This window comes from Peromyscus leucopus, chromosome 2 (assembly GCF_004664715.2).
Source record: "Peromyscus leucopus breed LL Stock chromosome 2, UCI_PerLeu_2.1, whole genome shotgun sequence".
Lineage (NCBI taxonomy): Eukaryota > Metazoa > Chordata > Mammalia > Rodentia > Cricetidae > Peromyscus > Peromyscus leucopus.
The window spans coordinates 114,794,242-114,822,189 of record NC_051064.1 but is presented as its reverse complement, the minus strand read 5'-3'; the positions used below and the strand labels follow the sequence as shown (position 1 = coordinate 114,822,189).

Genomic DNA, 27,948 nt, shown 5'->3' with positions numbered 1-27,948 from the left:
GGAGTCAACTGAAGGGGGAACAAGTATATAGCTATCGGAACACATTATCCATAGTGGGATATGACTTCCTGGTGGTGAGGCTGCTTTGGGGTCACTACCCAATAAACTTAACCATTTCTCAAGTTGGACTCTGGTGGAATTGTGTTTAGGTTTGTCACTGGAGCTTTGTAAGGAAGGGACTCTGTTAAGAGGAAGAATGCCTCCAACAGGTAGTTACTCTGGCTTGGTCATAGATAGTGCAGGAAGGTCACCTGAAACAAGATGTGAAAATGTGTGGTGATCTGTAAACAAATTTCTAAATGGTCTTATTAAATAAAAATCACGGAACCAAATATAGGGGTGAAAGCTTTAGAGAGATCAGGGAAATAGGGAAAACCACCAGCCAACCTTACCTCACCAACTCTGCAGCTTCCAAATGTGAGTTACTTCCTGTCTACCCGTGTATATATGCCTTGCTGTTCTGCCATCTCTGTTCAGCTATATCACTTCCTCTTCCTGCACAGCTCTGTCACTTCCTGTCTGTCTGTACAGACCTCCAGACCTCCATGGCTAACTAGTTTTAGAATTTAAGGCATGTGCCACCACACCTGGCTCTGTTTCCAGTGTGGCCTGGAACACACAGAGATCCTGCCTGCCAAGTGATAGGATTAAGGGCGTGTGCTACCGCTGCCTGACTTCTTGGTTTACTTTTAAAGGCTGGCCTTTTTCCTCTGATCTCCAGGCAAGCTTTATTTATTAAAGCACAAATAAAATATCACTACAGTGATCCCTCCAGATTGACAAGCTCAGGGCTCCCAAAACAGGATGCAAAGTGTGGTAGTGATCTCTAGCTGAGTCAGCTAAATTCAACTTCATAGGCATCCTCCTGAGAAGTATGCAGAGTACTATTACCATTTCTCCTAGAGAACTTTCTGACTTTAGGAGTAATGTAAATCCATACTTTTTAAAAAATCTCTATTCGAAATAGAGTTAATTATGGGTAAAATGCGCTTTCAAAAAAAAAAGCACACCCATTTCCTAGCACACACCCTTGAGGAAGGTGCGTTGGAGGGAATAACAGAAGAGAAATGTAAGGTCCATGCCTGCTAGGATCAGGACCATTGTCTAGGCTTTTTTAAAGAGCATATTATTGTTTGTTTTTAGCTTGCTCTAATTAAACTCTTGACTGCCTAGTCTACTACTGTGCTGCCTTAAAATTCTCCTCTTTTAGGAGCACAAGAGCAGACACTGCCTCTCAAGTCAGATCAGAGGGCACTGGAGATCTCCCTGTAAAAGTGTTACACAGGTAAGGGTTTCCATGGCAGAACACACAGAGGTCAGTCACTGCAGCCATGCTCCCAGAGGGTCTAGCTTTATCTGGAGCTGGCAGCAACACCTGTCATCATCCATACTGTACTAGTTTTGCAGACATTCAGAATGTAAGACTGAGGGGATCACTGGAGGTTTGTGCAAAGGTCTGAGAGAAAAGTCTATGAGGTAAGATAATGCCTAGCAGGGTCTGATTCCCTGTACAGAGCTCCTGAGCTAGCATGAACATTGGAGGTAAAGCCTAAGAAGATACCAGAAGCATGGAATATCTGCTGAAGAAAGCTACAGGTACTGAATAGAGATGACTGACAAGAGAAGCTACATGTATTGTCAATGGTAGGACCATAGGGGTCAAAGTAACCAAGCCCACAGGAGCCTAGATGGTGCTAACACATGCGCAGTACTGGACACTGAGTCTAGTTTTAATGTTGGCCCTGCAGGGTTTCAGTCTTCCTTTGGTGTCATTGTCTCATACTATCCTACTTTTCTCCTTGAGAAATGGGACTGTTCACCCTGTAACATTATATGAGTAATGTGTAACTTGGTTTTGATTGTATTTGGGCTCCTGTTAAGAAATTACCTTGCATCCTAGTTAGCTTTAGCTGTCAACTTGACACAGCCCCAAGTTGTCTGAGAGAATTCCAATTGTGGAAATGCCTCCATCAGACTGGCCTATGAGTGTATCTATGGGGATTTTCTTAATTGCTAATTGATGGAGAGCTCATCCCACTGTGGGTGGTTCAGAGGCAGGTGGGGATGAGCTATATAAGAAAGCTAACTGAGCAAACCAGAGAGAGAGCTTGGCAGTAAGCAGCATTCCTCCATGGTTCCTACCTCCAGGTTCCTGCAGGATTTCCCTCTAAGATAGACTTTGATCTGGGATTTTAATATGAAATAAACCCTTTTATTCTATAAATTCCTTTTGGTCATATTGTTTATCACAGAAACAAAAAGGCAAACCACAACAGAAATGGGTACCAGGAGTAAAGTTTCAGGGAAGTTTGACTCAAAGACTCTGTCAAGCTAATTCATATAATATATTTGAATTAAGAATCTAGAAGTGAAAAGTGCTATGTGTGAATGGGACAATAAATACTGCTCAGTTGGGGATGGAAAAATAGCTGTGATAAATAAAAGGTTGACATCATTAAGGTATTGAAGAAGCCAGAACCACGGGACAGCCACAAGGTCAGACACAAATGTGGAGTGGAGCTGACTTGAGCCTATGACACAAGCTGTGTGTGTGAATGGCAGAGCCAGAGAAGTGGAGTAACCCAAGCTCTTTAGTACCCAGAAGATCATGGATGAGTCCCAGACCCCAAGACCTCAAACACTGAGCTATTTAACACTGTGGTTTTGCTCTGTTCTTATTCTAACTGCCATGGTTCTTCTTGCTTGGGATAAGAATGTATATTACTTGTTTTGATTTGGTTTGGTTTAGTTTTGGGTTTTTTTTTTTCTTTTCATTTTTTTTTAATTTTGCAGAAGCCCACAGTTAGAAGAGTATAAAATTTTAAATCAATTTTTAAAGACAGTGGGACTTTTAAAGTTTTACTGTATTGCATACGATATAATATTAATGTGAGCTCTTAGGGAAGACAAATAAAAGGAAAAGCTATGATTTAAAGTGACATACTGGTATATCAAGTTGACAAGGAATAGAATCTCCTAGTCAGTCTCCACTGTCAACTTGACACAGCCCTGTTATCTGAGGTAGTCCTAGTTGGAGGACTCCCTCAATCAGATTGGCCTGTGGGCACATCTGTGGGGCAGTTTCTTGATTACTCATTGATTTAGGAGGACTCCGTCCACTGTAGGTGGTGCTATCCCCAGGTGGACTGTATGAGAAAACTAGTAGAGCAAGTCAAGGAGAGTAAGGCAGTAAAGCAGCATTCCTCAATGGTCCCAACTTTCAGGTTCCTGACTTGAGTTCCTGCCTCAATTTCCTCAAAGATGGACTTCAATCTGGAAGTACAAGATGAAATAGTTTCCTCCCCAGTTGTTTTTGGTCATGTTGTTTACCACAGCAACAGAAAACCAAACTAGAACACCTTGAGTCTGAACAATGTTAAAACTATGGATGGTGACACTTAAATTTTTTAACTGAACATAGTTTTCATTATGAGACCATGATGACCTTTACATGGGATGTCATGATTTAGATCTAGACTATCCCCTACAGCTTCCTACTTTGAGCACTTTGTCTCTTGTTGAGACATGTGATGTTTTGGAAGAAGTTATAGAATCTGAGATATAGGCCAGTGGGGAAGGCCTTTGAAGGGAAATCACACCTCCAGCTCCCATCCAGCTTCCGGATCCAGGTCTGCCACCATATAAGGAATCTTATTCCTCTGCAATGAATGCTGCCATGCCTTTCCTGCCTGTCATGATGAACTGAAATTATGAGCCAAAATAAGTATTTTCTTGCTTAAGTTGGTCCTGTCAAGTATTTTGGTCACAGCAACACAAAAGTAACTAATGTGAGTATCAGAAAGAGTCACTTTTCAACCCACTGTTCTATGAGCCAAACAGAATCCTCTCAAAGACTTAGTATATTCTCCAAACCAACTGAGTTCTCATAATTTTCTATACCATTTCCCTGAACTTTCTATTCCCCCCCCCTTCCCTATGGTAAAAACAGGACACATAAATTTCTGAATAATACTAAGCTGTAAATATTCACATTCCTTTGATACATTCCTCCTTTGTCCATTAAGAAAATTGTATGACTTTAAAAGGTCCTATATGTATTTAATCCTTCCTTATCCCCCTATATTTAGCCTTTCTTGTTCTCTTTTCATGTTATATTGTACCCACATGTACATTTGTTCACATGTACACATATATGTAATTAGGTAAATTCTGCATAGTAGAGAGAAGACATGGTTTACTTATTTCTGAGAGTGTGTGAACGCAGGTAATAGACATGAGTTATGAAAGAAATACAAAGCTAGGAATTTTTCTAGTTCTAATTCGGTCATAGATTTTTCTGTTTGGGGAGTAGATAAGAACATAACATATTTGACACTAAAGAATAAAATTTAATATGAAGCTTCACATCTTCTATTCTACATGCCAATTCTAACTGTGTATAAGTTCGTTTCTTTGTATAAATTTCAGGGCTAGTGAATTTTGGTGTGTGACATTTTTATTTATTTGCAAGTTTTTTATAATGAAGTTTATAAAAAACAAAAGCTACTACCATCTAGTTATATAAATTATATAAATGTCCATAAGACATATTTAAGTTCAAAGACAAAAATTGACTATTATAAGATGGAAAAATATATAGCAATCAAGTGATAACCAAAACAGAGCCATAATGACTACACTAATAAACAAATACACAATAAAACAGATTATTACAAGACACAAAAAGGGAAGTTAATTATCATATAACAACTGGAACTATAATCAGAAATACATCAAGATGACATAGCAATTATAATCATATAGAACTAAGAGAACCCTAAATACTGAAGAGTGTGCAGATGAGCATCTCTTCAAGTAGTTAAACAAATTTGAAAACATGTTCAGCATTGGTTGAGATTACGAAAATGCACATAAACCACAGTGTGATTATCTCCTCCATTAATTAGGATGGTTATAATAAAACATGGACAATAACAAGAAAACATAACTTTATTATGTCTCTAATACCCATAAAAATCAGAGAACTACTATCAAAAAGGTTTGAAAGTTCCTCAGAAGAACCAAACAATACAGCAAAAGTCTATCTGTCAAACTCCTAGAATCTCAGGACCACTTAAAGCCTATTCCCACATAAAAATGTATATTCCAGCATAGGAAAATTATCCATAGTATTGAAAGAGTGGGTACAATTAAAGTATTCTTTGGCCAATAAATGGATAAGCAAATGTAGTATATCCACACAACAGATTTGGATTTGTTTGACCAGGAAAAATGAATAGAGTTCTACATCCATGCCATCACAGGGATAAATCTTAACTATATCATGCAACATGACAGAAATAATTACATAATTCTTTTATAGTTTGTACACAGTAGTCATATCTTTAGGCCTAAATTGATACTATGTCACAGGCTAGAAGAATAGATAGCAGATGTGACAATCACCAGCTCCCTAAGAAGGGAAGAACATTTCAGATCTTTCATATCTGAGTAATGCCCAACTCCATTCCACTTCAAAGGGAAACAGGAATTTGTAAAGTTAGAGTATGTGTATAAAGAGATACATACACAAAAATATTTGCTTCACTATAATAAACCCTATCCTTTCCAAATTGCTTTTGGTCATGATGTTTTTCAAAGCAACAGAAACCTAAGGAGGACAGAAATCCATACCTATAAGACATATTATAGCATTAAATATTAGGAATTTTCCTTCAATTCTTTTTCTATATACCAGGAGGCCCTTCAAAAAATGTAAACCCCACCCCTGAAAGCATTCTCAGGAAACTAGGAACTGAAGGAAATTTTCTTGCTGATTAAAAAAAAAAACCTAAGAGGAAGCCTAAATCTAACATCAAACACAATACCAAAAACTTAAATGCTTGCCCCTGATATCAGCAAAAAAAGTGACAATATCCACTTTAAGTACTATAGAATGCAATAGGACAAGAAAAGGAAAGACAAGACATTTTAAATGAAAGAAAGAGCAAAGTTTAAAGAAGTATAATAATATATTAAGGACAACATTAATTGTGCTCAATTACAAATAAACTACTTGAAATAATAAGTTGAATAAAGTCAAAGCATATAAGGCCATTATATACAAATGAACTGTATTTCTACATCTGCAAAACCACACTTGAGAGTTTTTAAGTATCATTTATAAAAGCACCCAAAAACATAAACTACCTGTGACAGTCCATCTTCTTTGTCAGATTGACTGGGTTTAAAATCAGTTGGAGGTTTAAAATCAGTGAGGCATGCCTTCAACAATATGGAAAAATTTCTAGAGAAGATCTATTGTGAAGGAGAGAAGACCACACTGACTATGGGCAATACCATTCCTCTGTGCTGTGGACACAGACATAATAAAAGATTGAAAGGTGAAAGCCAGCCTAGAGCCAGTGTCCTCCTTGGACTTTACTCAAGCTATGAGGAAGAGCCCCCATTCTCACACTTCCACCACTATGATAATCTACAATGACAACAAATCTAGAAGCATGGAGCTACCTGTGCATGGACTATACAAACCTAGGGGCCAAAATAAAGATTTCTTCTTTTAAGTTGTTTCCAGTTTCCATCAGATATTCAGTCACAGACATGCAAAGGCAACTAATACAGGCCAAGTATGTGGACAGAGAAGTAGGGCCATTTTTATAACTAAGTCTGACTTTGTAGACTGAGGTCTGTTGGAGGAATTTGGAAAAGTCTGAGGAAGTAGGCTAGAAAAAACTTTAAATGGAGAGCTTTTTAAGGGGAGCTTAACAGGTGACTCTGGTTGGAGTTCAGAAGACTGAAACATCAATCAGGACAAAAAGACAGAACTCATGAGGCTTCCAGATAGGAACAAAAACTTGATTGGGAATTGAACTGAAGGTCATTTATGTTATGTTTTGGCAGAGAAATTGTCAACATTTTGTCTGTGTCTTGAGAGATTTATGGGAGGCCAAGTTCAGTTAACAGATTTTTTTGGCAAAGGAACTCTCTAGGCACCCAGAACTCAAGGTGAGGCATGGTTATCACTGCTAGATTTACTATTAGAACTGGGAGCAAAAAGTCAAGCAGAGGCTTTGGGAAGTTTGCAGACTGGCCAGAAAAAAATCAAGTTGAAAGTTTTGGACATGTAAGGGGTTTGCCAGGACAGTTCATGCTCTGCTTCTTGATTAGGGCCTGGAATATGGAGTGTTGCTAGGTGAGAATTCACTCGGCTGAGCAATTATGGTCCACACACTTGGAGAAATCTGGCCAGTTCCTGAGATGTCCTCAAGACATGTTTCCCATTTGTATTAGTGCATTGCTTTTTGCAATGCCTATGACAACCAAACTCTTCTTGTATGCAACTATTTTAATTCTAGGTGTTTTACTGAATTATATCAAATGTGCAAGCACCTTCCCACTCTAATCCCAGCTCTTGGAAGGAAGAAGAAGTAAAATATCTGTGAGTTTGAGGCTAACCTGGTCTACACTGTGAGTTCACAGCAGCCAGTACAACATAGTGAAACCCTGTCTCAAAAAATAATACTAGCATGTATGTGTACATGTAAGTATGCATATGTGACTCATGTATGTGAGAGGTAGAGTAGAAATGTGTGAATAATACACACATAAATTCTATGCATTTGGAAATTAAACTTGTAAATAGATCATAAAGTATAGTGGAAGACAAAGCAAGAATTATAAACTACTTGAAACCAAATAATTCAAACATTGTACTATCAGTATTTTGAAGTGGTAGCAGGCCTTACTGGGAAGTAAATCAAATCCCTTGGGCAGATAATACAATGAGAAAAATACTGAGAAATGCAGAGGAGGGTGAAAGACTTAGGATGATGGTTAACCCAAAAAAGGGAAGCAGATTTTCTTAGGGAGATAAATATTGGAAGCAGCATTCTTATCTGAAATGTTTATTTCTTAAGCTCAGAGCAGGTAGATGATACTCATTATGTTGTTGCTTATAAAGTTTCATATATCTAAAATGTTTTAAATGAAGTGTTTTAAGGAAAAAGATAATATGCATGAAACTCAAAAAACTAAAACTCTCAACTAAAAACACAAATGATACTAAATTTAAAAACTGTCCAGTACAACCTACCAAAGCAAATGAAAGGGATATATACTAAACTAAAAATAATTTATCATGGAGAAGGAGATCAATGTTAGAAAATATGTTCTGGGGCTGGAGAGGGGGCTCAGTGGTAAGAACACTTATTGCTCTTGCAGAGAAACCACACTCCTGTCAGGCAGTTCATAATTCGACTTCCAGAGGATCTGACACCCTCTTCTGGCCTCTGCAGACACCAGCACTCATGTGCACATACCTATACAGAGACACACACACAAATACATGGAATAAAAAGGATAAATGAATAAAATAAAAAATTTAATGTCCAGTTTTACAGATCATGGGAAACAATATATAATTTCTTTAAACTTTAAAATCATTAAAAAAAATAATTCAACTAGGATAATTTTAAAGTTAGAAATAAAGGCATACTACAATAATTCAACAAAGGAAAGCCTTACAGCCAGTCTTATACTGGATTGCCTATGCATGAAACTTCAATTGGGAGATGGCATTAAACAAATAGTCTATTATTAGCAATCTCATAAGACAATCTAATTTCATGGGTAAAACTTCAGAATCATAACTTCAACTCAGATTATATTGATATTCCTACCACTACCTGTACATTAACATTACAGAGAAGATTCCAAACAATAAAGACAAGGAAAAAAATTAGTCAAAGCATCAGTCAGAAGTAAATAAGGCTGTCTTTATTTGCAAATCAAATGGTTTTCCATATAAAAACCAAAGTATCCATTACAACCGATATGAGCAGCAATGCTGCTGACCCCAAAGTTAAAATCCTGAAAGTGTCACAAAGAGGCATATGGGATTTCACAGGCGCATTGCTTGTAGGATCTCCCACTGGGAACAAGGAAAATGTGCATCAGCTACAAGATGAATAAATAAACAGCAGTAAGTTCACATAAGGGAGCCAAAATCACTACTGTCTCACAAAATCAGAGTTGTATTTTGCAAAGTGGTTAGACATAAAGAATTTATAATGTATAGACAGAGCAAGTGAACTGGATTTCAAAAGTTCCAACTACAATGTGATATAATGAGGGGAGGGGAACAGTCTGTCAGCTGGGGTGGTAACCACCTCAGTTACACACTTGGGTTTGGACACTTTCTAAATATATGCTACAGTTTCATAAACTGATTTTTAAAATCAACAGTACATGATAAATATGTGAAATTTTTAAGTCTATAACATTCTTTACCAGCAACAATCAAATTACAAAAATAGAAAAACTAGTATTACTGAAGGGAAACAAATAAAGATAATTCCTAGGAGATCATTAAAAAGTGTATTACCTGTCACCAACAGATGTTTATTATTCAAAATATGTTTAACAAGGAAAAATGAAAATAAAACCTTGATACTCATTCCTTGGAGCAGAACATGTGAACAGGGCCAGTCACAGAAAAGTAAACTGCTAGGACCAGACTCCAGTTACACAGCTACAACCCAAATCATACCTATGTAGACGAATTGCTAAACAGTCTTATTATGAAAAAAGACAAACCCACAGAGCCAGATATAGGAGTGAAAACCTGAGAGATCAGGGAAATAGGGAAAGCCACAGCTAATCACACCTCACCAACTCCGCAGCTTCCAAAAGCGAGCTATTTCCTGTCTACCCATGCCTATATGCCTTGCTGTTCTGCCATCTGATTTGCTCTGTCCAGATACATCACTTCCTCTTCCTGCCCAGCTCTGTCACTTCCTGTCTGTCTGTACAGACCTCCAGACCTCCATGGTTGACTAGTGTTGGAATTTAAGACATGTGCTACCACTTCTGGCTCTGTTCCCAGTGTGGCCTTGAACTCACAGAAATCCAGAGAGATCCATGTCTGCCAAGTGATAGGATTAAAGGCGTGTGCTACTGGTGTCTGACTTCTACGTAGTGGCTGGCTTTCTCCTCTAATTTCCAGGCAAATTTTATTGGGAGATACAGTATATTGGGGGACACAATATATCACCACATACCTAGAGCCACCAGATTGGTATCACCTTTACTTTATGTTTTTGGCCTCCTGAAATGTGAGAAAATAACCTACTTCAAGGTGTACTTTTCACAGCAGTCCTGAAAAACTAATAAGTATGTTACTATAAGACTCAAAGTTCCAGTTCTAAATCTACTCACCTGTGACTACTTCCAGGGCCTCTGTTCTAAAGTGTTGCAGCAGCACTAAGATCAGGGCTCTGTCACAGAGCACATACCTAGTACATCCATGATCCTTGTTCAACAACAACACAACAACAAATAATAATAATAGCAAACAAAACTAAATATTCCAAAAGTTTCCTCTTAACAAAAGCATTTTGCAACTGGTTTACATATGTAACAAATAAACCAATTATCCTAGCAAAAGAGAAAAATAATCACATAACCACATTTCTACATGTAAATGCTTGGCCAAGGCTAAACCAAAAAGCATGTTTGCACCTGTATTGAGAATCTGTGGGTATTGGTTACCTTAACTCACAAGAAAAACAGGATCAAAGGAAGTAGAAGGAAGCCTGAACTTCATATGTGGTATTTGGTTTCTTTAAATGCATCAAACCTAAAATGCATCAATTGTTAAAAGGGAGAGGTCATAGTATCTACTACTTATATTTTTCCTGCTGTTAAATGATGAAGTCATCATTATCTTCTATTTATATTCTTCTATTTATATTTTTTCTGTTAATCTCAAGTATTTTGTAATTAAAAGTTTTTAATGGTAATATGACAGTGCCTGATTGAGTAAGGACCACAAGGATGAAATATCCAGATTATGCAGTGCCTGGAAAGACAGCATTGTTTGCCACATGCTGTCATTAGTTTGAGGTAGGTAATGAAGTGAAGTAAATATATAAATGAAAAATATAGAATTAGATAAAATTAGCCAAAACAAGCATTAAAGAAAATTCTCCACTTTCCTTGCTGATCTATTTAAGTTCTACATTATTTTCTTCCTTGTAATAAAAAAATGTGGAAATTGAAACACTCAAGAGTAAAAAGGAAGTACAAAGTACAAAAACAGCAAAAGCAGCCCTTTCCTATCAAAGATAAGTGCCCAATACTGAGTGTGAAAACCTTTGGATGTATCACTCTTTAGATGCTCTTTTAAAATGTGTGACTTGGAGTATCATGTCATTCTTGAAAGATTCCTTGAGAAAGTCACACTTTTCTCCCCAGCAATATATTTTCTCGAAAGTCATATGGCTCTGTTGGACCACACAAAATGCTGTGTGATACAGCCCAACCTTTCCTGCCTGCTGCGTTTTGCTCTAGTCTTAACCACAGCATTCCATGTCACACCTCTGAGGTCATTCCCAATACCAGACTGCAGCAAACAGTAGACATGAGAGGGAGACAGGAGAGTGGGGTGCCACACTTCCGACCCACAAGTAGAGAATATTAAATTTCACCACAAGAGAAAAACATTGGGCAATAATATACCATGGGATGTTCTCTACCTGAGCCTTGCCTCTTCAGAAGGTAACATCTAAGAAAGACTCTGATAAGAGCGACTCTTCATAGCATTACCCATGCCAATCACAAGCAGGATACAATAAATAACCATCAATAAGAGAACAGACAGCATCAACTCAGAAAGCTTCTGTATATCAAAGGAAGCAATTAACAGAGTAAAAAACAGGTAATGGAATGAAAAAAATGTTAAACCATATTAAACCAAATATTTAATAAAGGGTTAGTATAAACATATATAAGGATTAAAAGAATTCAACAGCAAGAAGACAAAAAAAAATCCTAATTTTAAAATGGGGCAAAGGACTTGACAGCTTTCAAGAGGAGACATATAAAAGGCCAACACATACTTGGAAAGGTACATCCAAGTCTAATCATCACAGGAATGCAAATTAAGTAATAAAATATCACTTCACATTAGTCAGAATAGAAAACTATATTTTCTGTAGATAAGAATGTGGGTAAATGGGAGCCCTAGAACACTGATGGTGGGAATGTAAATTTTATTGCCATTATAAAACAGCATGAAGAATCCTCAAATAACTAAAAGTATAACTACCTTGCAACTCCACTTCCAGATATATATCCAAAGAGACATCAGCACATCTGTGTTCATTGCAGCATTATTCCCATTAAACAAGAAAGGGAATCATCAACCTAAGAGTCCATCATTGGATAAACATTGGTTATAAAAGGACCTAAACACTTGAATTATGGTTAAAACGAAATCCTAACATTTGTAATATATGCATGAACCTGGAGGGAATTTTACTAAGTGCTGTTAACCAGACACAGAAAGACAAGCACTGTGATCTCAATTGTAAATAATAACTTTTTAAAAGTTGAACTCACAGAAGCATAAAGTAGAAGGTTGTCTACCAGGAACTTGGGAGTGATGGGAGGAATATAGAGATGATGGTTAAAAGGAACAAAGTTTCAGACAGGATGAGTAAGTTCTGGGGATACAGTGCATGGCACTGTGATTATAGTTAATAAAAATGTAATATAAACTAGCAACTTCCTAAAACAATAAATTCTAAATGCCCTTAATACAAAATTCTGTGAGGTGATAGATGTATTAAAACTACTTGATCTAATCACTTCATAATATATACATACATTAAAATACCACTGTTATAGCTTAAATAAGTAATGTGTCCCCACTGGCTCATGTTTCTGAACATTTGGTCCCCATTTGGTGGTGGTGTTATAATCTGGCCCTGCTTCTAGTCCTCTGTCTGTTTATTGATCTGCCAAGATGTGAACTGCCCTCAGGAAAAGTTCCTGTGCCATGGGCAAAGCCACCCCTACTCCCATGCCTTACCCACCTTGGTAGACTGATATCTTCTGATAGCATGAGCCAGAATAGACCTCTGTGTTGGTTTGAAAGGAAAACATCCCTTATAACCTCATGCATTTGAACACTCGGTCTCCAGTTGGTGGCAGTGTTTGGTGGAAGGGTGATGGAACCTTGATGAGATGGAGCCTTGCTAGAAGTATACGTCGCTGGGACAGATATCAAGGGTATATGGGCTCATTCCATTTCCTCTTCTCTCTCTGTTTCATGTTTGCAGATCATCTAGCTTCTCACTCCTACCACCATGCTATCCCTGACTGTGGTCATGCCTTCTCCACCAGGATAGATTCCATCCCTCTCAATTCATAACCTAAAATAGACTCTCTTAAGTTGTTTTTGAGCATGGTATTTTATCACAGCAACACAAAAGTAACTAATATACCTTTCTACTTTCTTAATTGCTTCTGTCAGGTCAGCGCAAAAAGAAAATACAACTACTTTGTACATTTCAAATATATATGTTTTAATTTGATGATTTTTAAAAAGGAACATTGTCAGATGCATATACAAGAGAATATTACTCCATAATTTAGAGGAACAACCCACTGAAACATGCAACATTTTTGAATCTCAAAGTCATGATCAGCACAGCACATGACATAAAATATTACACACTGTAAGTCTCCATTATGAGGTTCCAGTGCTGGCCAACTAATCAAGAGAGACAAATCAGAATGGCAGTTCTTTTCCAATGAGGGGCATGAAGGAACTTCATAGTGATAGACATTTCTAAATAGCGATCTGGGTAATGAAGACATGAATGTGTGAACTTAGCAAAATCCACTGATAGAAAACAAAAATAATACAGAAATAAAGAATTCTCTATAACAAAATGAACTATAAGGCCTAACAATCAAACGGTCCATTTTAATATATAAACTTTGGATCTTGGTTTGAAAAGTTAATTATAAAAATTATCTTTGTGATAACTGGGTAAACCTAAATATGGACACAATATTAAGATAGACTATTACCTCAATTATGATCATAGAATTATAGTTATGTACAATACCCGAATATTACAGTATGCATTGCAGTATTTAGGAGTATCATGGTGTCAACAATTTACTTCCAAATTTTCAGCAAATGTATTTTTCATATACACAAGAACATATACACAGACAAATCAAATTAATGTACACAGGACATAAGCAAGAGTTATCCATTAAAATGCTCTTCCAATTACTCTGTATAATTGTAATTTGGGAGAAAACAAGATGGCACTCTTCACAGATGCAGACTAATCTCCAGGATATATTAAATAAAGTACAGTTTAGTTTATGTAATATTCTGCCTGCTGCGTAAGAAAATAAATATTTTATGTATATATGTATGTGTATCTGCTTATATCCTGACAATGACAATGGTTACCTATACCATGAGTAAGAATGTGTGTATCTGTTTATGCCACGACAATGACAATGGTTACTAAAGGCAAAAAAACAAAAAAAAACAAAAAACAAAAAACTTCTTTAACATGGAGCGCCTCATTTTATATACTGTAAATGTATAAAAAAAATTTAAGATAAAATTACAGTCGAAAAGATGTTAAAATATTTGTAGTCCTATGATTCCTCTATGCAATGTCTTAGAAAATTTGCGGAACTATGGAATATTGTAACTCAAATATTTATAAAAACAGGAATAGTTGCATCAACATACTCCGTAGTTATAGTTAGCTATTTTCTTCAGTAAAACGTATACTGAGAAAGCAACATAGTAAAATAAAATGTCTCTGTCTCCCTAGGGCTACAATCACAACAGAGTACTTCCTTTCTGCAAAGAACTGGCAACAGAAAGCAGCCAGCCTGTCAGGCGGGGCATTCAATCAAGCTGCTAAACCATTGGTTACAAAGAGAGGAAGCAGCAGCCAATGACAAAGTCTACAGAGACGGGACTTGAGTTTCACTAGCTGTCCGGGATCTAGCACATTTACAAATCAGTATGCATTGTTTTGGTAAACTAATCATTCTTTGCAAAAAACGCTGCCAGAAAGTCAACTTGCGAAGCAAACACAAAAAGGTAGGGGCAGTACAGCGTTTCTGAATAACCTCTGCGTCTGGAACAGGCACAGGAGTCCCTGAAACTCGCTCGCCCTCCACCCCTGCTGCACTCTGCCCCACCCAAGCTGCTTCTTACTGCTGAACAAAGGACCTGAAAGAACTTTGTGACTTCTATGCTGATTTAAGTTCAGTGCTGCCGCGGCCTCAAGGAGAGGGAGGAAAGTCAGGAGAAAAGTAAGTGCAGAGAAAAGCTAGTTTGGGGGCCCATGGGAAGAAAATGCAAGCGGGCTTCTTGGGGCAAGCACAGAAAATACAGAGAATGCGTATCGTTACTCCCTACTTATGCTGGGATACCAACAAGAAGACTGGGTATGTAATGAGGGCACTTCAAGAATGAAGGTATGAAAAGAAATGGAATAAGGAATTGGAGGGGTAGGAGAGAAAACTCTTCTAAAGGAGGAAGTAAGAAAGTTCTTTCGGGGATGATGGAAGGATTTCAAAAATCTCGGGAGGAAATTCTGCAGTTATCAAGGGGAGTGGGGGCTTCTCAACACCCTTAAAGCCCCTCACTGGAGAACAGGTGGGGTTCCCTGCCTCAACTGGGTTTATCGAAGAACACTGGACAGATCCCCTTATAAGAAAAAAAAAAAAAAAAAAGAATGTGCAGAATAACTGGATGGAATTGCAAGCTTGAAGTAGCAGCTGTCCGGAAAAGCTGATCAGGTCTTTCTGTGGGACGACTGGAAGGGATGCGAAGGGACCCCTCTCAAAGTCAGGAGGGTTTGGGGACTGGAGGGAAGAGCTGAAGTGGCTTCTGAGGAGTTGGGTTTGTACTGGGAGGAGAAGGCAAGAAACTCTGTGCAATGACGCCACAAGTGAGTTGTTTTTGGAGTTAGGGACTCCACCTTAATTGAAAAGCGGTTCCTGAGCTAAGAAGAAGCTTGGGAAAGGATCTGAACACCTGCAGGACTTGGCAGAAATGCCACACATCCCCAGACTGGAGCAAGAGTCCAGGAGTACCTCAAAAGAAAAGGAGTAAAGAGGAATTCGAAGGGAACTACTGCCTTGAGAGTGCAACTCTGAAGTGGTGTGGAAGAAATCCGAAAGTACTCCAACGGGAAGTTGGGGTGAGGCCCCCGCGAGGCTGGAGTAGGCGGACACTCGACATTTCCAGGGGTCCCCAGGGCCGGGGACAGGTGGCGGACGCGGAGGCTGGGGTGGGACAGGGCCAGTACTCACAGAGCGGATCTCCAGCGCCAGGGCGCATTGCAGCGCCTTCACCTTCGGCATCCGCGCAGAGTGATGCGGCGGGGAGGGACCCCCGGCCTCCGGCCCAAGTGCGGCGGGAAGACGCGGGGCGGGACGGGGACAGGGAGGAGATGAAGTGGCGGCGGCGGTGACAGCTGTGGCCCCCAGGCCGGGGCCCGCGGTCCAGCCTGGGTCCCGCCCGAGCAGCAGCTGAGCGCGGGGCGCGGACTCGTTGTCATGGCAGCCCGGAGGGGCGGAGCCGGAAGAGACGCGCCGGGGCGGGGCATGACAGAGTGAGATGCAGAGGGCGGGGCTCTGAGACCGATGGGGGCGGGGCTTCTGACGGGGCGGAGCGGCTCTTCTGTGATGTCAAGCTGTGAGCGCTAACAGGTAGGAAAAGGAACAGTTGTGCTATGGGGCCTCTTGCTCAGGTCTGGGAGTCTTGGGTTCCAAAGTGGTGATCGTACCACGGGGGAAGTGGCGTCAGCCTGTGGCCTCAGTTTCTCCACATATACTAGAATTAGTAATCTTCCTTGAGTTTGAATTTTATAATACAGTTTACAAAACCAATATATGAAATAGGGAATCAGTGCCCAAGACAAAGGCAAAAACAGGGCTGGAACCCGAGATCCCTCAAGTAAAATCACAGTTGCCTCATGAGATCACCTTCTTAGTCAGCTGTTCTGTGATTCTCTGTCAGTGTGTCCCTATTTCCCTTCAGGATTTCCTGTCCAGTTCATCACTGTGTGACTCTATGCCTGTTGCTCAGATGGAACTCTCTCAATAACAGACCTGTAGTAAAGAGGATGCTGGCCATAGATTATGAAAAATAAAAAGCAGCTAAAAGGCTGTTCAGTTAAAGTCCATGTTAAAGTTATTTTACTGCAGAATACGTTAACTATGTGTATATGAAGAATATATGTATAGGAAGAGTATATAGATATGAGTATCGAATACATGCTAACAATGGAGGGGAAAGTATCTGTGTGTGTTTTTTTTATCACCCAGTTAAGAAACAGGATGATATTAATGCCTAAAATATTCCCTTAACATTGCCTTACAAACTTTGCCCTGGAAGTAAATCCTGTAATGACTTTCGTTACAATAAATCTGCTGTCATGTATGCATTTCCAAACTACATTACTGCTCAATTTATCTTGTTTAATGTTTAATAGATTTAATGTTCATATATTTTTCTGTTACTTATTTCTTTATGTTGTGGGAACTAGGCAATACTAATGTCATGTATTTGAAGTTTCTTCCATTATTAGACAATATTCCAATATGGAGATGTACATTGATTTATAAATCTACATTCTTTATCTTATGCACTGTTGGTGATCATTTGCATTGTTTATATTTTGTCTCTTATTAACAATAATACTGTTATGAACATTCTAGAACATATTAGCACTTGAGAGGTGGCTCAGCAGTTAAAGGCACTTGCTGTTCCAGAGAACCAGAGCTCAATTCCCAGCACTCACTTTGGGCAGCTCACAACTGCCTGTACGTCCAGCTGCAGGGGGTCTGATGTACTCTTCTGGCACCCTGGTGCACACGTGTGTACATATACACAGACACACACATAAATAACTTTAAACCTTTAGAATAGGTCTACTAATGCATGTGTGGTGGAAGAGGAATGAGCCCTGTGCATAGGGCAGGTTTTGCACATGTGGGATTTTAAAGTAATACTACTACATCTTTCAAAGCGACACGAATTCCTGCTTCATCAAGAAAAATATGAGTGCTTTTTGTCACTCTTGCCAACATTGATGTTTGCACTTACTTAAATTTTTTTAACGTTAATTCTTTGTGGACTTCACATCATGCATTCCCATCCCACTTATCTCACTGTCCCCTCACATCTGCCCTCAGCCCATGAAATATCCCCCCAAAACAAAACCAAATTTAAAAGAAAAACCAAAACAAAACAAAGAAAAAAGAGACACAAACAAAACAAAACAAAAACAAACAAAAAATAAAAGGGGAAGAATCTTGTGGAAGCTGCAGTGTGGTCCATTGACTCACACAGTTTACCCTTTAGTCCATTCATCTTTACTTGCAAGTGCTCCTTGATCTGGCTTGAGGCCCCAGGCTTCTGCTGCACCACCAAAATGGGCTCTCAGTGGAACTCCTTTTGGATATCTTATGGTTTCAGAAGGTTAGAGTCCATGATGGTGGAACAAAGGCATGGCAGCAGGAACAGCTGAGAGCTCCCACCTTGATCCTCTAGTAGGATGGAAGTGGGCCTAGGAACTGCACAGATCCTTTCAAACCTTAAAGCCCACCCCTAGAAACACACCTCTTCCCACAAGACCATGCTTCCTAATTATGGTGATATTCTATTTGTACTGAAATGTGATTTCATTTGTATGTTAATAAATAAAGTTACCTGGAGGTCAGAGCTAATAGCAAGCCATAGCAGAAGCCAGGCGGTGGTGGCGCACACCTTTAATCCTGATCACATGACAGGCAGATCTCTGTATGTTCAAGGATAAAGCCAGCATGGAGACACATGCCTTTAATCTCAATATCAACCATAGAGACCTAGAGGTCTGTATAGACAGGCAGTAACAAGGAGGTCATGTGGTTGGGTTTACAACCAATAAGAAGGCAGAACAATAAAAAGGACAGACACACAGGAAGTAGCTCTCTTGCTGAGGGGAAGGACGGCAGGGGCAGGAAGGGTAAGAAGGCGGTTTTAAGTCTCAGCTCTTAGCTACTGCTCTGACCTCTTGGATTTTTAACTCTGCATTTGGCTCTGTGTTTCTTATTTAATAAGACTTATGTCTACACCTAATCTTTCCCAAACAGCTCCAATTACCTGGTGACCGAGTGTACAAACATGAGACTATAGTGTTTTTTCTCATTCAAACCATCACAGTCTGTGTTTGAGTTTCTGACCTTTTAAGAAGACTTAGGATTTTTTGGTTTGTTAATTTGTTTAAATATATTTCCTGTGTTTTCCACATGAACACTATAGTTTTACTTTTACATTTTAATGCTGAATAAATCAAGAATCATTTATAGCATCATTTAGTTCCAGCATTTCTGTTTAGTTTTTGGCTGAATGACCGGCCCAATGGTGAGAGTGAGATATTGAAGTCTCCCACTATCAATGTGTGAGGACCAATGTGTGATTTAAGCTTTAATAATTTTTTTTTTTTTACAAATGTAGGTGCCTTTGCATTTGGGGTATAGATGTTAAGAATTGAAAGATCATCTTGGGGGATTTTTCCTGTGATGAGTATAAAATGTCTTCTATCTTTTTTGTTTATTTTTGGTTTTTGTCTATTTTGTTAAATATTAGAATGGCTGCACCAGCTTGTTTCTTAGGTCCATTTACTTGGACAATCTTTTTCCAGACCTTTACTCTGAGGTAAATGTCTATCTTTGATGTTGAGCTGTGTTTCTTTTTTTTTTTTTTTTTTTTTTTTTTTGGTTTTTCGAGACAGGGTTTCTCTGTGAAGCTTTGCGCCTTTCCTGGAGCTCACTTGGTAGCCCAGGCTGGCCTCGAACTCACAGAGATCCGCCTGGCTCTGCCTCCCGAGTGCTGGGATTAAAGGCGTGCGCCACCAACGCCCGGCTGAGCTGTGTTTCTTATATGCAGCAGAAGGATGGATCCTGTTTTCTCATCCATTCTTTTAGCCTGTGTCTTTTTATTGGGTAATTGAATCCATTGATATTGAGATATATTAGCAGCCAATGATTGTTAATGCCTATTATTTTGTTGTTGGTGGTGGTGGTGGTGATAGTGTGTGTGCTGTGTGTGTGTGTGTTTCCCTCCTTTTTGCTGGTGTGAAATTACTTATTTTCTGTGTTTTCATGGGTGTAGTTAATGTCTTTGGGTTGGAGTTTTCTTTCTAGTGCCTTCTGTAGGGCTGGATTTGTAGATGGATATTGTTTAAATTTGACTTTGTCATGGACTATCTTGTTTTCTCCATCTATGGTGATTGATAGTTTTGCTGGGTATCGTTATCTGGGCTGGCATCTGTGGTTTCTTAGAGTCAGTAAACCATCTGTTCAAACCTTTCTGGCTATTAGAGTCTCCACTGAGAAGTCAGGTTTAATTCTAATAGATATGCCTTTATATGTTACTTGGCAGCTTTTAATATTCTTTGTTTTGTATGTTTAGTGTTTTGATTATTATGTGATGAGAGGACTTTTTTCCTAGTCCAACTTATTTGGTGTTTTATATACTTCTTGTATCTTTATAGGCATTTCCTTCTTTATGTTAGGAAAATTTTCTTCTATGATATTGTTAAAAATATTTTCTGGGCCTTTGAGCTGGGATTCTTCTCCATCTTCTATTCCTTCTATTCTTAGGATTGGTTTTTTCATAGTGTTACACATTTCCTTGATGTTTTGTGTCAGGAAATTTTTAGATTTAACATTTTCTTTGACCAATGTATTCATTTCTTCTATCCTATCTTCAATGTCTGAGAGTCTTTCTTCCATCTCTTGTATTCTGTTAGTGAAGTTTGCCTCACTAAGTAGTTCCTATTCACTTAACTAGATTTTTCAGTTCCAGAATTTCATCCATTTTTTTTCTTTATTGCTTCTTTTCATTTTCGTCTGGAATAGTTTTATTCATTTATTTCAATTGTTTGTTTTTTTTTTCTTGGCCTTCTTTGAGGGATTTATTCATTTTTCTCTTTAAGGACCTCTATCTTCTTCATAAAGTTGGTTTTAAGGTATTTTTCTTGTGCTTCAGTTGTGTTGGGATATTTAGGGCTTGCTGTATTAGGATAGCTGGGTTCTGGTGGTGACATGTTGCCTTGGCTGTTGATTGTGTTCATATGGGGGCATCTAGGTGTCTGGGTTTGGGATGATTATAGGTCAAGGTGCTGATTTCTGAGTTTGTCAATGTTGGGTGGCATTTTGTTCCTTGGTTTCTGTTTCCTCTCTGGTCTTCAATACAGTGTGGCCTGTGGTTGAGCAAGGGGTCTCTACTCAAATCAGAGTCTAGTACAAAGTGACAAGAAAGAGTGAGGGCATTGGAGATAGAGTGGGAGGGGTGGTGGGAGAGTGAGAGTGTCCTTGGTTGGCGGTCTACCTGGACTTCTAGTGGCTAGGGTGGCCTCTGATCAAGCAGGGGTTCTTTGTTTGAGTTGAAGGCCAGGACATAGCTACAAGAAGGGGAGGGGTATTGGGAATAGATAGGGTGGACGGTACTGAGTGAAAGCTACGTCTTAAAAAGGCTAAGGAGTTGCAATGGTTTTTGTTGATGTTTGTTTGTTGTTTTTCAGCTCTGGCCGGAGTGATGGCTCAGCAATTACAAATGCCTGTTTCTCTTCTACAAGACTCAAGATCAGTTTCCAACACCCATGCTGGGTGGCTCAAAAACTGCTTGTAACTTCAGTACCAGTGGACCTGACAACCTCTTTTGACTTCTGCAGATACCTGCACTCATGTACACATGCCCATACACTGATACACACACAGACACATAACGAAAAAATTCAAGAAAGACTTTTTTTTTTAAGTATAGTCCTTGTTTAAGAATATGTTCACAGATGGGCAGTGGTGGTGCATGCCTTTAATCCCAGCACTCGGGAGACAGAGCCAGGCGGATCTCTGTGAGTTCGAGGCCAGCCTGGTCTACAGAGCGAGATCCAGGACAGGCACCAAAACTATGCAGAGAAACCCTGTCTCAAAAAAAAAACAAAACAAAAAAAAGAGTATGTTCACATACTTTGAAGAATTTATGAGTGAAAATATTCCTATGTGGGACAGGAGAGGAATTGGAGAAGAGTGAATGGGGGTGGTATTTGAGCAAAACACATATATGCATACATGAAATTCTCAAACAATAAAAGCAAAATATTAAAATGCTCCAGTAGAGTGGAAGATGACAATTGATGGAAACAGGTAAAGACGGGTATTAAGTTACCTAAAAACATGATGAGTGAATATAAGACATAGATGAACTGGAGTTCCTTACACTGGGATGTGCGGGCGTGCGTGAGTGTATGTGTATGTGTGTGTGTGTGTGTGTGTGTGTGTATTTTGTTTATTTTACATTAAAACATACAAGAGGAAACAGAGAGCTGAGGAGATGGCTGAGTCAGGGAAGTGATGGTCTGAGTTTGGATCCCCAGAATGCACACACTTAGCCATCTGTGGTAGTGTGCTCCTGTAACCCAGCGCTGAGAATAAAGAGAGGTGGCTCTGTGAGGCTTGTTGGCCAGCCACCCCGGCCTCTGTGGCAAGCCCCAGATTCAATGAGAGACCTTGTCTCAAAAAATCAGGTGGAGATTGATAGAGGAAGATATGCTGAGATTACTGGCAACATTTAGCCAATAAAATATCTATATATGTAAACAAACATACATGTGGGTGCAGTAGAACATGTAGAAAAGAGATTAAGAATGGCTAAATATTAAGCGATAAGAAAGACTGAGTACCGATAATGGGCATGAGTTCTCAAAGAAAATATAGTTAATTGTTTCTCTAATTACAATTATATCAGTTTTTGTCCCTGTTTCAGTGGAAGATAACTACATAAAAACGTGTTTAATAGTGAAAATGTAAAAGCCAGTGTGAAGCTCCATAGCTTCAGAATGCCTATCTTAACTATATAGAAATTCATTGTTATGTATGAACTGTGGGTCTGGTCAATTAGTACACACACATAGCATATAGTACACCCGCATATAGTACACACACATGAGCAGATTGAAATGTCCATTATGTGCTGATTATTGAGGTGATCACATAAGCAACCGGTTGTAGTCATTTAAGAAGTAAATTACATTAGTAGATTTTTAATGGCATACATTTCTTATATTCCCCACACCATTTTATTTTATGAATATGTTTTATGCTATGTATAATAGTCAATGTTTGACTTAGGATTTTACACATCTACATTAAGAAAAACAGATCTATATGCTTCTTTTATGTCTCTTTCCTGACCTTAGACTCTAGATTACCTGCCTGATCAACTATGTGCTTTTACCCACAGATCCCTGAAGCAAGAATTCTTTCGTTTTCATTTTTCTTTAACTTTGTTTTCTTATATTCTACAGATGGTGTATGTTGTTCTGTCATATGAGTATCTGTGTCTGCTAATGTCTCCAATTTTCTAGGAAGTCTATCAAGTTAGTTTTCATTTCAGTAAATGTGTCACCTAGTTAAAAGATGTCCACTTGTTAGTTTCCACACATCTACTAAGATTCTCTACCCTTTCATTCCCTAAGACCACCTTTTCCGTTACTTTTTAAGCATATTTTCTCTTAATTTCTTAAACATGTCAGTCATGATAGTACACACTGTTAATCCTAGAACTCAGGAGACAGGGCCAGGTGGATCTCTGTGTGTTCCAGGCCAGCCTAGGAATACATAGTAGCAAGTTCCAGACCAGTCAGCATTACATAATAAAACTGTCTCAATTTTTTTCTCCAACATGTTTAAAGCATCTACAGCTTTAAATTCATGTGTGTGTGCACACATGCATTTGTATGTATGAATGTGTGTGGGGGCCTGTGTGGGTAGTGTGCATGTGTATGTGTTGGTGCTCACCCATGCAGGTACATGTGGAGGGCAATTGATTCTCCACCTTGTAATTTTTGAGACAAGGTCTTTCCCTGAACCTGGAGCCCTCTGTTTGGCTACACTGCCTGGCTAATGAGCACCTAGGATTCACCTGCCTCTTCCCTCCTCTCATCCCAGGAGTCACAGATAAGCACAACCACACCCAGACTTTACATGGGTTCTGGAAATCTGAGCTCAGGTTCTCATGTTTGCTCCCAAGCACTTTATCCACTGGGCCATCTCTAGCCCATTCCCCCATTTTTTTTTTTTGTTTTTAATATTTTTATTTTATAATTAACTTAATTTCACATATCAGCCACGGATTCCCCCGTCCTCCCTCCTCCCATCCCTCCAACCCACCCCCCACATTCCCACCTCCTCCAAGGAAAGGTCTCCCCTGGGGAGTCAGCCCAGCCTGGTAGACTCAGTTGAGGCAGGTCCAGTCCCCTCCTCCCTACACCAAGGCTGAGCAAAGTGTCCCAGCATAAGCCCCAGGCTCCAAAAAGCCAGCCCATGTACCAAGGACAAGTCCCGGCTCCACTGCCTGGGGACCTCCCAAACAGTTTAAGCTAATCAACTGTCTCACTTATCCAGAGGGCCTGGTCCAGTTCCATGGGGGCTCCTCAGTCATTGGTTCACAGTTCATGCGTTTCCACTAGTTTGGCTATTTGTCCCTGTGCTTTTTCCAGTCATGGTCTCAATATCTCTTGCTCATACAATCCCTCCTCTCTCTCACCAATTGGACTCCCGGAGCTCCACCTGGGGCTAGGCCGTGGATCTCTGCATCCACTTCCATCAAACACTGGATGAGAGTTCTATCATGACAGCCAGGGTGTTCAGCCATCCAATCCCCCATGGGTTTTTTTTTTTTTAATTACACTCATGATATTCATTACTTACACTCATGATATTAATCACATTTGCGGTATTCATAGATTACATTCGCAGTATTCATTCGATTATATATATATATATATATATATATATATATATATATATATAATTTTAAATGTCAATTGTCATTTCTTGAAGTGGGTAGGAGCGAACTTCTGCCCTTCGGGGTCCTCCCATTGTGCTGTAAGACCTCCTACCCCCATGTTTTTATGACACAGTTTCACCATGGAGCACAGGCTGGATCTGGAACTTACTATGGAGTCCAGGCTGTCCTAGAACTCATATTCCTCTTGCCTCTGTCTCCCAAGTGCTGGGATTACAGGTGCACACAAACACTGAGCTGTTTTAAAGTCTTAGACTTTCACACTGTCCAACATTTATGTCCTGTTGAGATGCACATGCCACAGCATGCATATGGTATTCAGAGCACAGCTATGTAGCGTCAGTCAGCTCTCTCCTTCTAACTTTACATGGGTTCCAGAGAGCAAACCTGGTTCCTCAGGCTAGCACAGCACGTGCATTTATCCGCTGAGCCATCTCATTGGCTCCTGGATATTTTACTATCACACTGTTTAACATTGAATTCTGCTTTTTTTTTTTTAAAGTGTTGATTCTTATGCTAGCAAGCAGTTTAATGTCTGCACACTTTAAAGCTGAGTAGATGTAATGGTGTGCTTTACTAGTGAAGGGCCTGTGGGGTTTCTAAAGCCCCACTAACTGGTAGAATTTAACTTGTTTTCTGAATTATGTTTCCCTCTGGATATTGTTATGCTTATTTGCAGGTTTTGCTGGGATGAGTCTATAGACCATCCTGTGGGGCATGGTTCCTTCCCACTGCTGAGTCTCCGTAGACAGCCTTGGCTGACCTAGCTTATGTGTAATCCTCAGGCAGAAGAGAAAGACGATATGCTTGACAAGGAGAAAGTGTTCTTCTCATAACCCAGGCCATGTCTTCCTGGGTTATGTCCTCCTAGAACACTTGTTTTCTGGGAGGCCAGTGACTCTTAGGATGTATAAACTCAGAGCTAAGTGCTTTGTGTGGTTCTTTAGCTCTAGTGTGTAGTGGGGTGCGTGTCAATGAGACTCCATCCTCTCCGCTGCAGCTTTCCTGGGTCCTGGAGGACAAGCTTGACACAGATTACAGACTTCTACTTACATTTCCTGCCCATTCACAAGTAAAAAGCTTGCCTTGCCTGGTGTCTTCTACAAACACTCTATCGTACTGACTATAAATTTTTTCTAGGAACTTCTGCATTTACAAAGTATTGAGGGGAAATTCTGTCTGAGAAAGTTTGGAGTGTTACTGTGCCCTAGAACAGCTGATTCTAAGTATTTCTGTGCTGTTTCAATCCTGTAGCAGATGCTACCTGGCAAGCTTCAAGTGGTCCAACTCCTTGCAAATCAAATTTATCCCTCTGCCTGAACTTTTGAGGAAATTCCTCACAGCTTTCTTGGGTTCTCTCTGCCCAGTTCATTTTTCTCGGATTCTTTGAACTAAAGATTCCAGTAGCCCCATCTATCAACCTGACCTTGCCTCCTCTGTTCAAAGGGGCCAGCATGTAGTGCTCGGGTACCTTCTCTCTACATGACCTACAGCTGGGAAACTCTTCTCATGCACAGCCTGGACTCACCTTGTGATCAGACTTAACACTGCCTGTCATCCAGTGTTTGAAACCAGTTGCTTTCTGTACTTCATCTAATTTTACATTTATTTAAAGCAGGAGAGCTAATTATTATAATAAAACTCAGTTATTCCAGTTGGGGAGCTATATCAGAACACAAGAACCTTTCTTGTTTAATATCAAAGCTCTTTAGCCTGGGTATATGTTAACAGGTGACTTGTAAAAATTAAATGAGTGGCATGTTTCAGAAAGAAGTTTAATATCAGTGTTCAAGTTAAATCTGTCAAATAATACATGCTATCAAACACACTAAGAGTTCACAATGTTAAATATCTCTAAATGGTTGGGCTTAGCCTTTTAACCCTTTCTAACCTCTCTTTGTAACTCAGCACCTAGTTTTGGAGATTAAAGAAATCCATAAGAGGTTTCATTTAAGTTGGTTCACATAATAAAAGAAATCAAATTACTTCTAAAAATCATGAATGTCCCTCCTGCCAAGCATGATGGTTAATCCAGCATTTGGAGGGTAGACAAGAACATCCTGAGTTCAAGGCCACATTGGGCTACATAGTGAGGTCCTGTCAAAGTAGAGATTTTAAAAGATTAAACCCCTGCTCTGTTTACAGTGAGGCCTGGGCCAAGAATCCAGAATTCCTGTTGTGTGTTTGTGATGGTTACTTGACACAATCTGCAATCTTCTGGGGAAAGTCTCAATGAGTGACCATCTGGATCATGTTGGCCTGTTAGCGTGTCTGTGGGTGATTGTCTAGATTATGTTAACTGATGTGGGTAGAGCTAGCCTAAAAGGGGGCAGCACCATCCCCAAGGCTGTGGATCCTGAGTTATATGAAGAGCAGAGAAGGAGAATTGAGCTGCAGGCATGCATGAATGCATGCATTCTCTCCCTCCTCCTGGCTAAGGATGTGCTTAGCTGCTTAAAGTTCCTGCCATCTTGACTTCCTGGCGATGATGGACTATGTCTTAGGGTTTCTATTGCTGTGAAGAGACACCATGACCACAGCAACTCTTACAAAGGAAACATTTAATAAGGGCTGGCTTACAGGTTCAGAAGTTCAGTCCATTGTCATCACGGTGGAAAACACGGAAGCCTGCAGGCAGCCATGGTGTGCCGTTGGCCATGTCAGAGGAGCAGCAGGTTGCAATTGACTTCAGGGGATCAGCTCACCAGGAAACAAAGCACTGATGGATGCATCTCGGATAGGCAAGACCCCGAGAGCCTCAGCCCCAGAATATCTCTTGTTACTGCTGTGTCTTTGCATGTTTGCTGCTGCCATTTTTATCTGGTATCTGGCATAGTGCGAATTTGTGTGGGGAAAGTCCCCATTGACCTTAATATAATATAATTAGCTCATGAAATATCTCATTCTATTGAATAAGCCTCTCAAGCCACATGAACAGGCCCCAAGAATCTCTAACTGCCAGGTTCCACCCACAGAATACTCTAACTGCCATAACTGCTGGACCCTGCCCCCATCCTACAGAATAAAAAGTCCAATCTCTGGACATGTAATCCCACCAGTCTCTACCCTGGAAAGCTCCACCCTGAAAAGTTCCACCCCCTTCCCCCAAAAAAACTCTATATAAGCACTGTATCCTGTTCAGTTGGCTGCTCTTTCTCACCTGAGCAGAGGCAGCCACCCTCCTGTTTTTTCCCCTACCAATAAATCTCTCGTACAAGTTTTGTTGTGAGGTGTGACTTTGCTGTACTCCTTGGCTCCTGGCTGCCAGGATACCTGTACATCCATGGTGTAATGTT

The 27,948-nt window shown here is 39.7% G+C and overlaps 1 protein-coding gene across 1 annotated transcript in view; it reads right to left on the bottom strand.

The window, feature by feature from the left end:
• Window positions 1-16,350, bottom strand: part of Spata6 (spermatogenesis associated 6) — a 94,693-nt gene extending 78,343 nt beyond the window's left edge. The window contains exon 1 of the mRNA XM_028889111.2: window positions 16,108-16,350. Within this exon, the coding sequence (XP_028744944.1) occupies window positions 16,108-16,158 (51 nt within the window). The 5' untranslated portion in view covers window positions 16,159-16,350. The remainder of the gene's footprint in view (window positions 1-16,107) is intronic.
• Window positions 16,351-27,948: the final 11,598 nt, after the last annotated feature.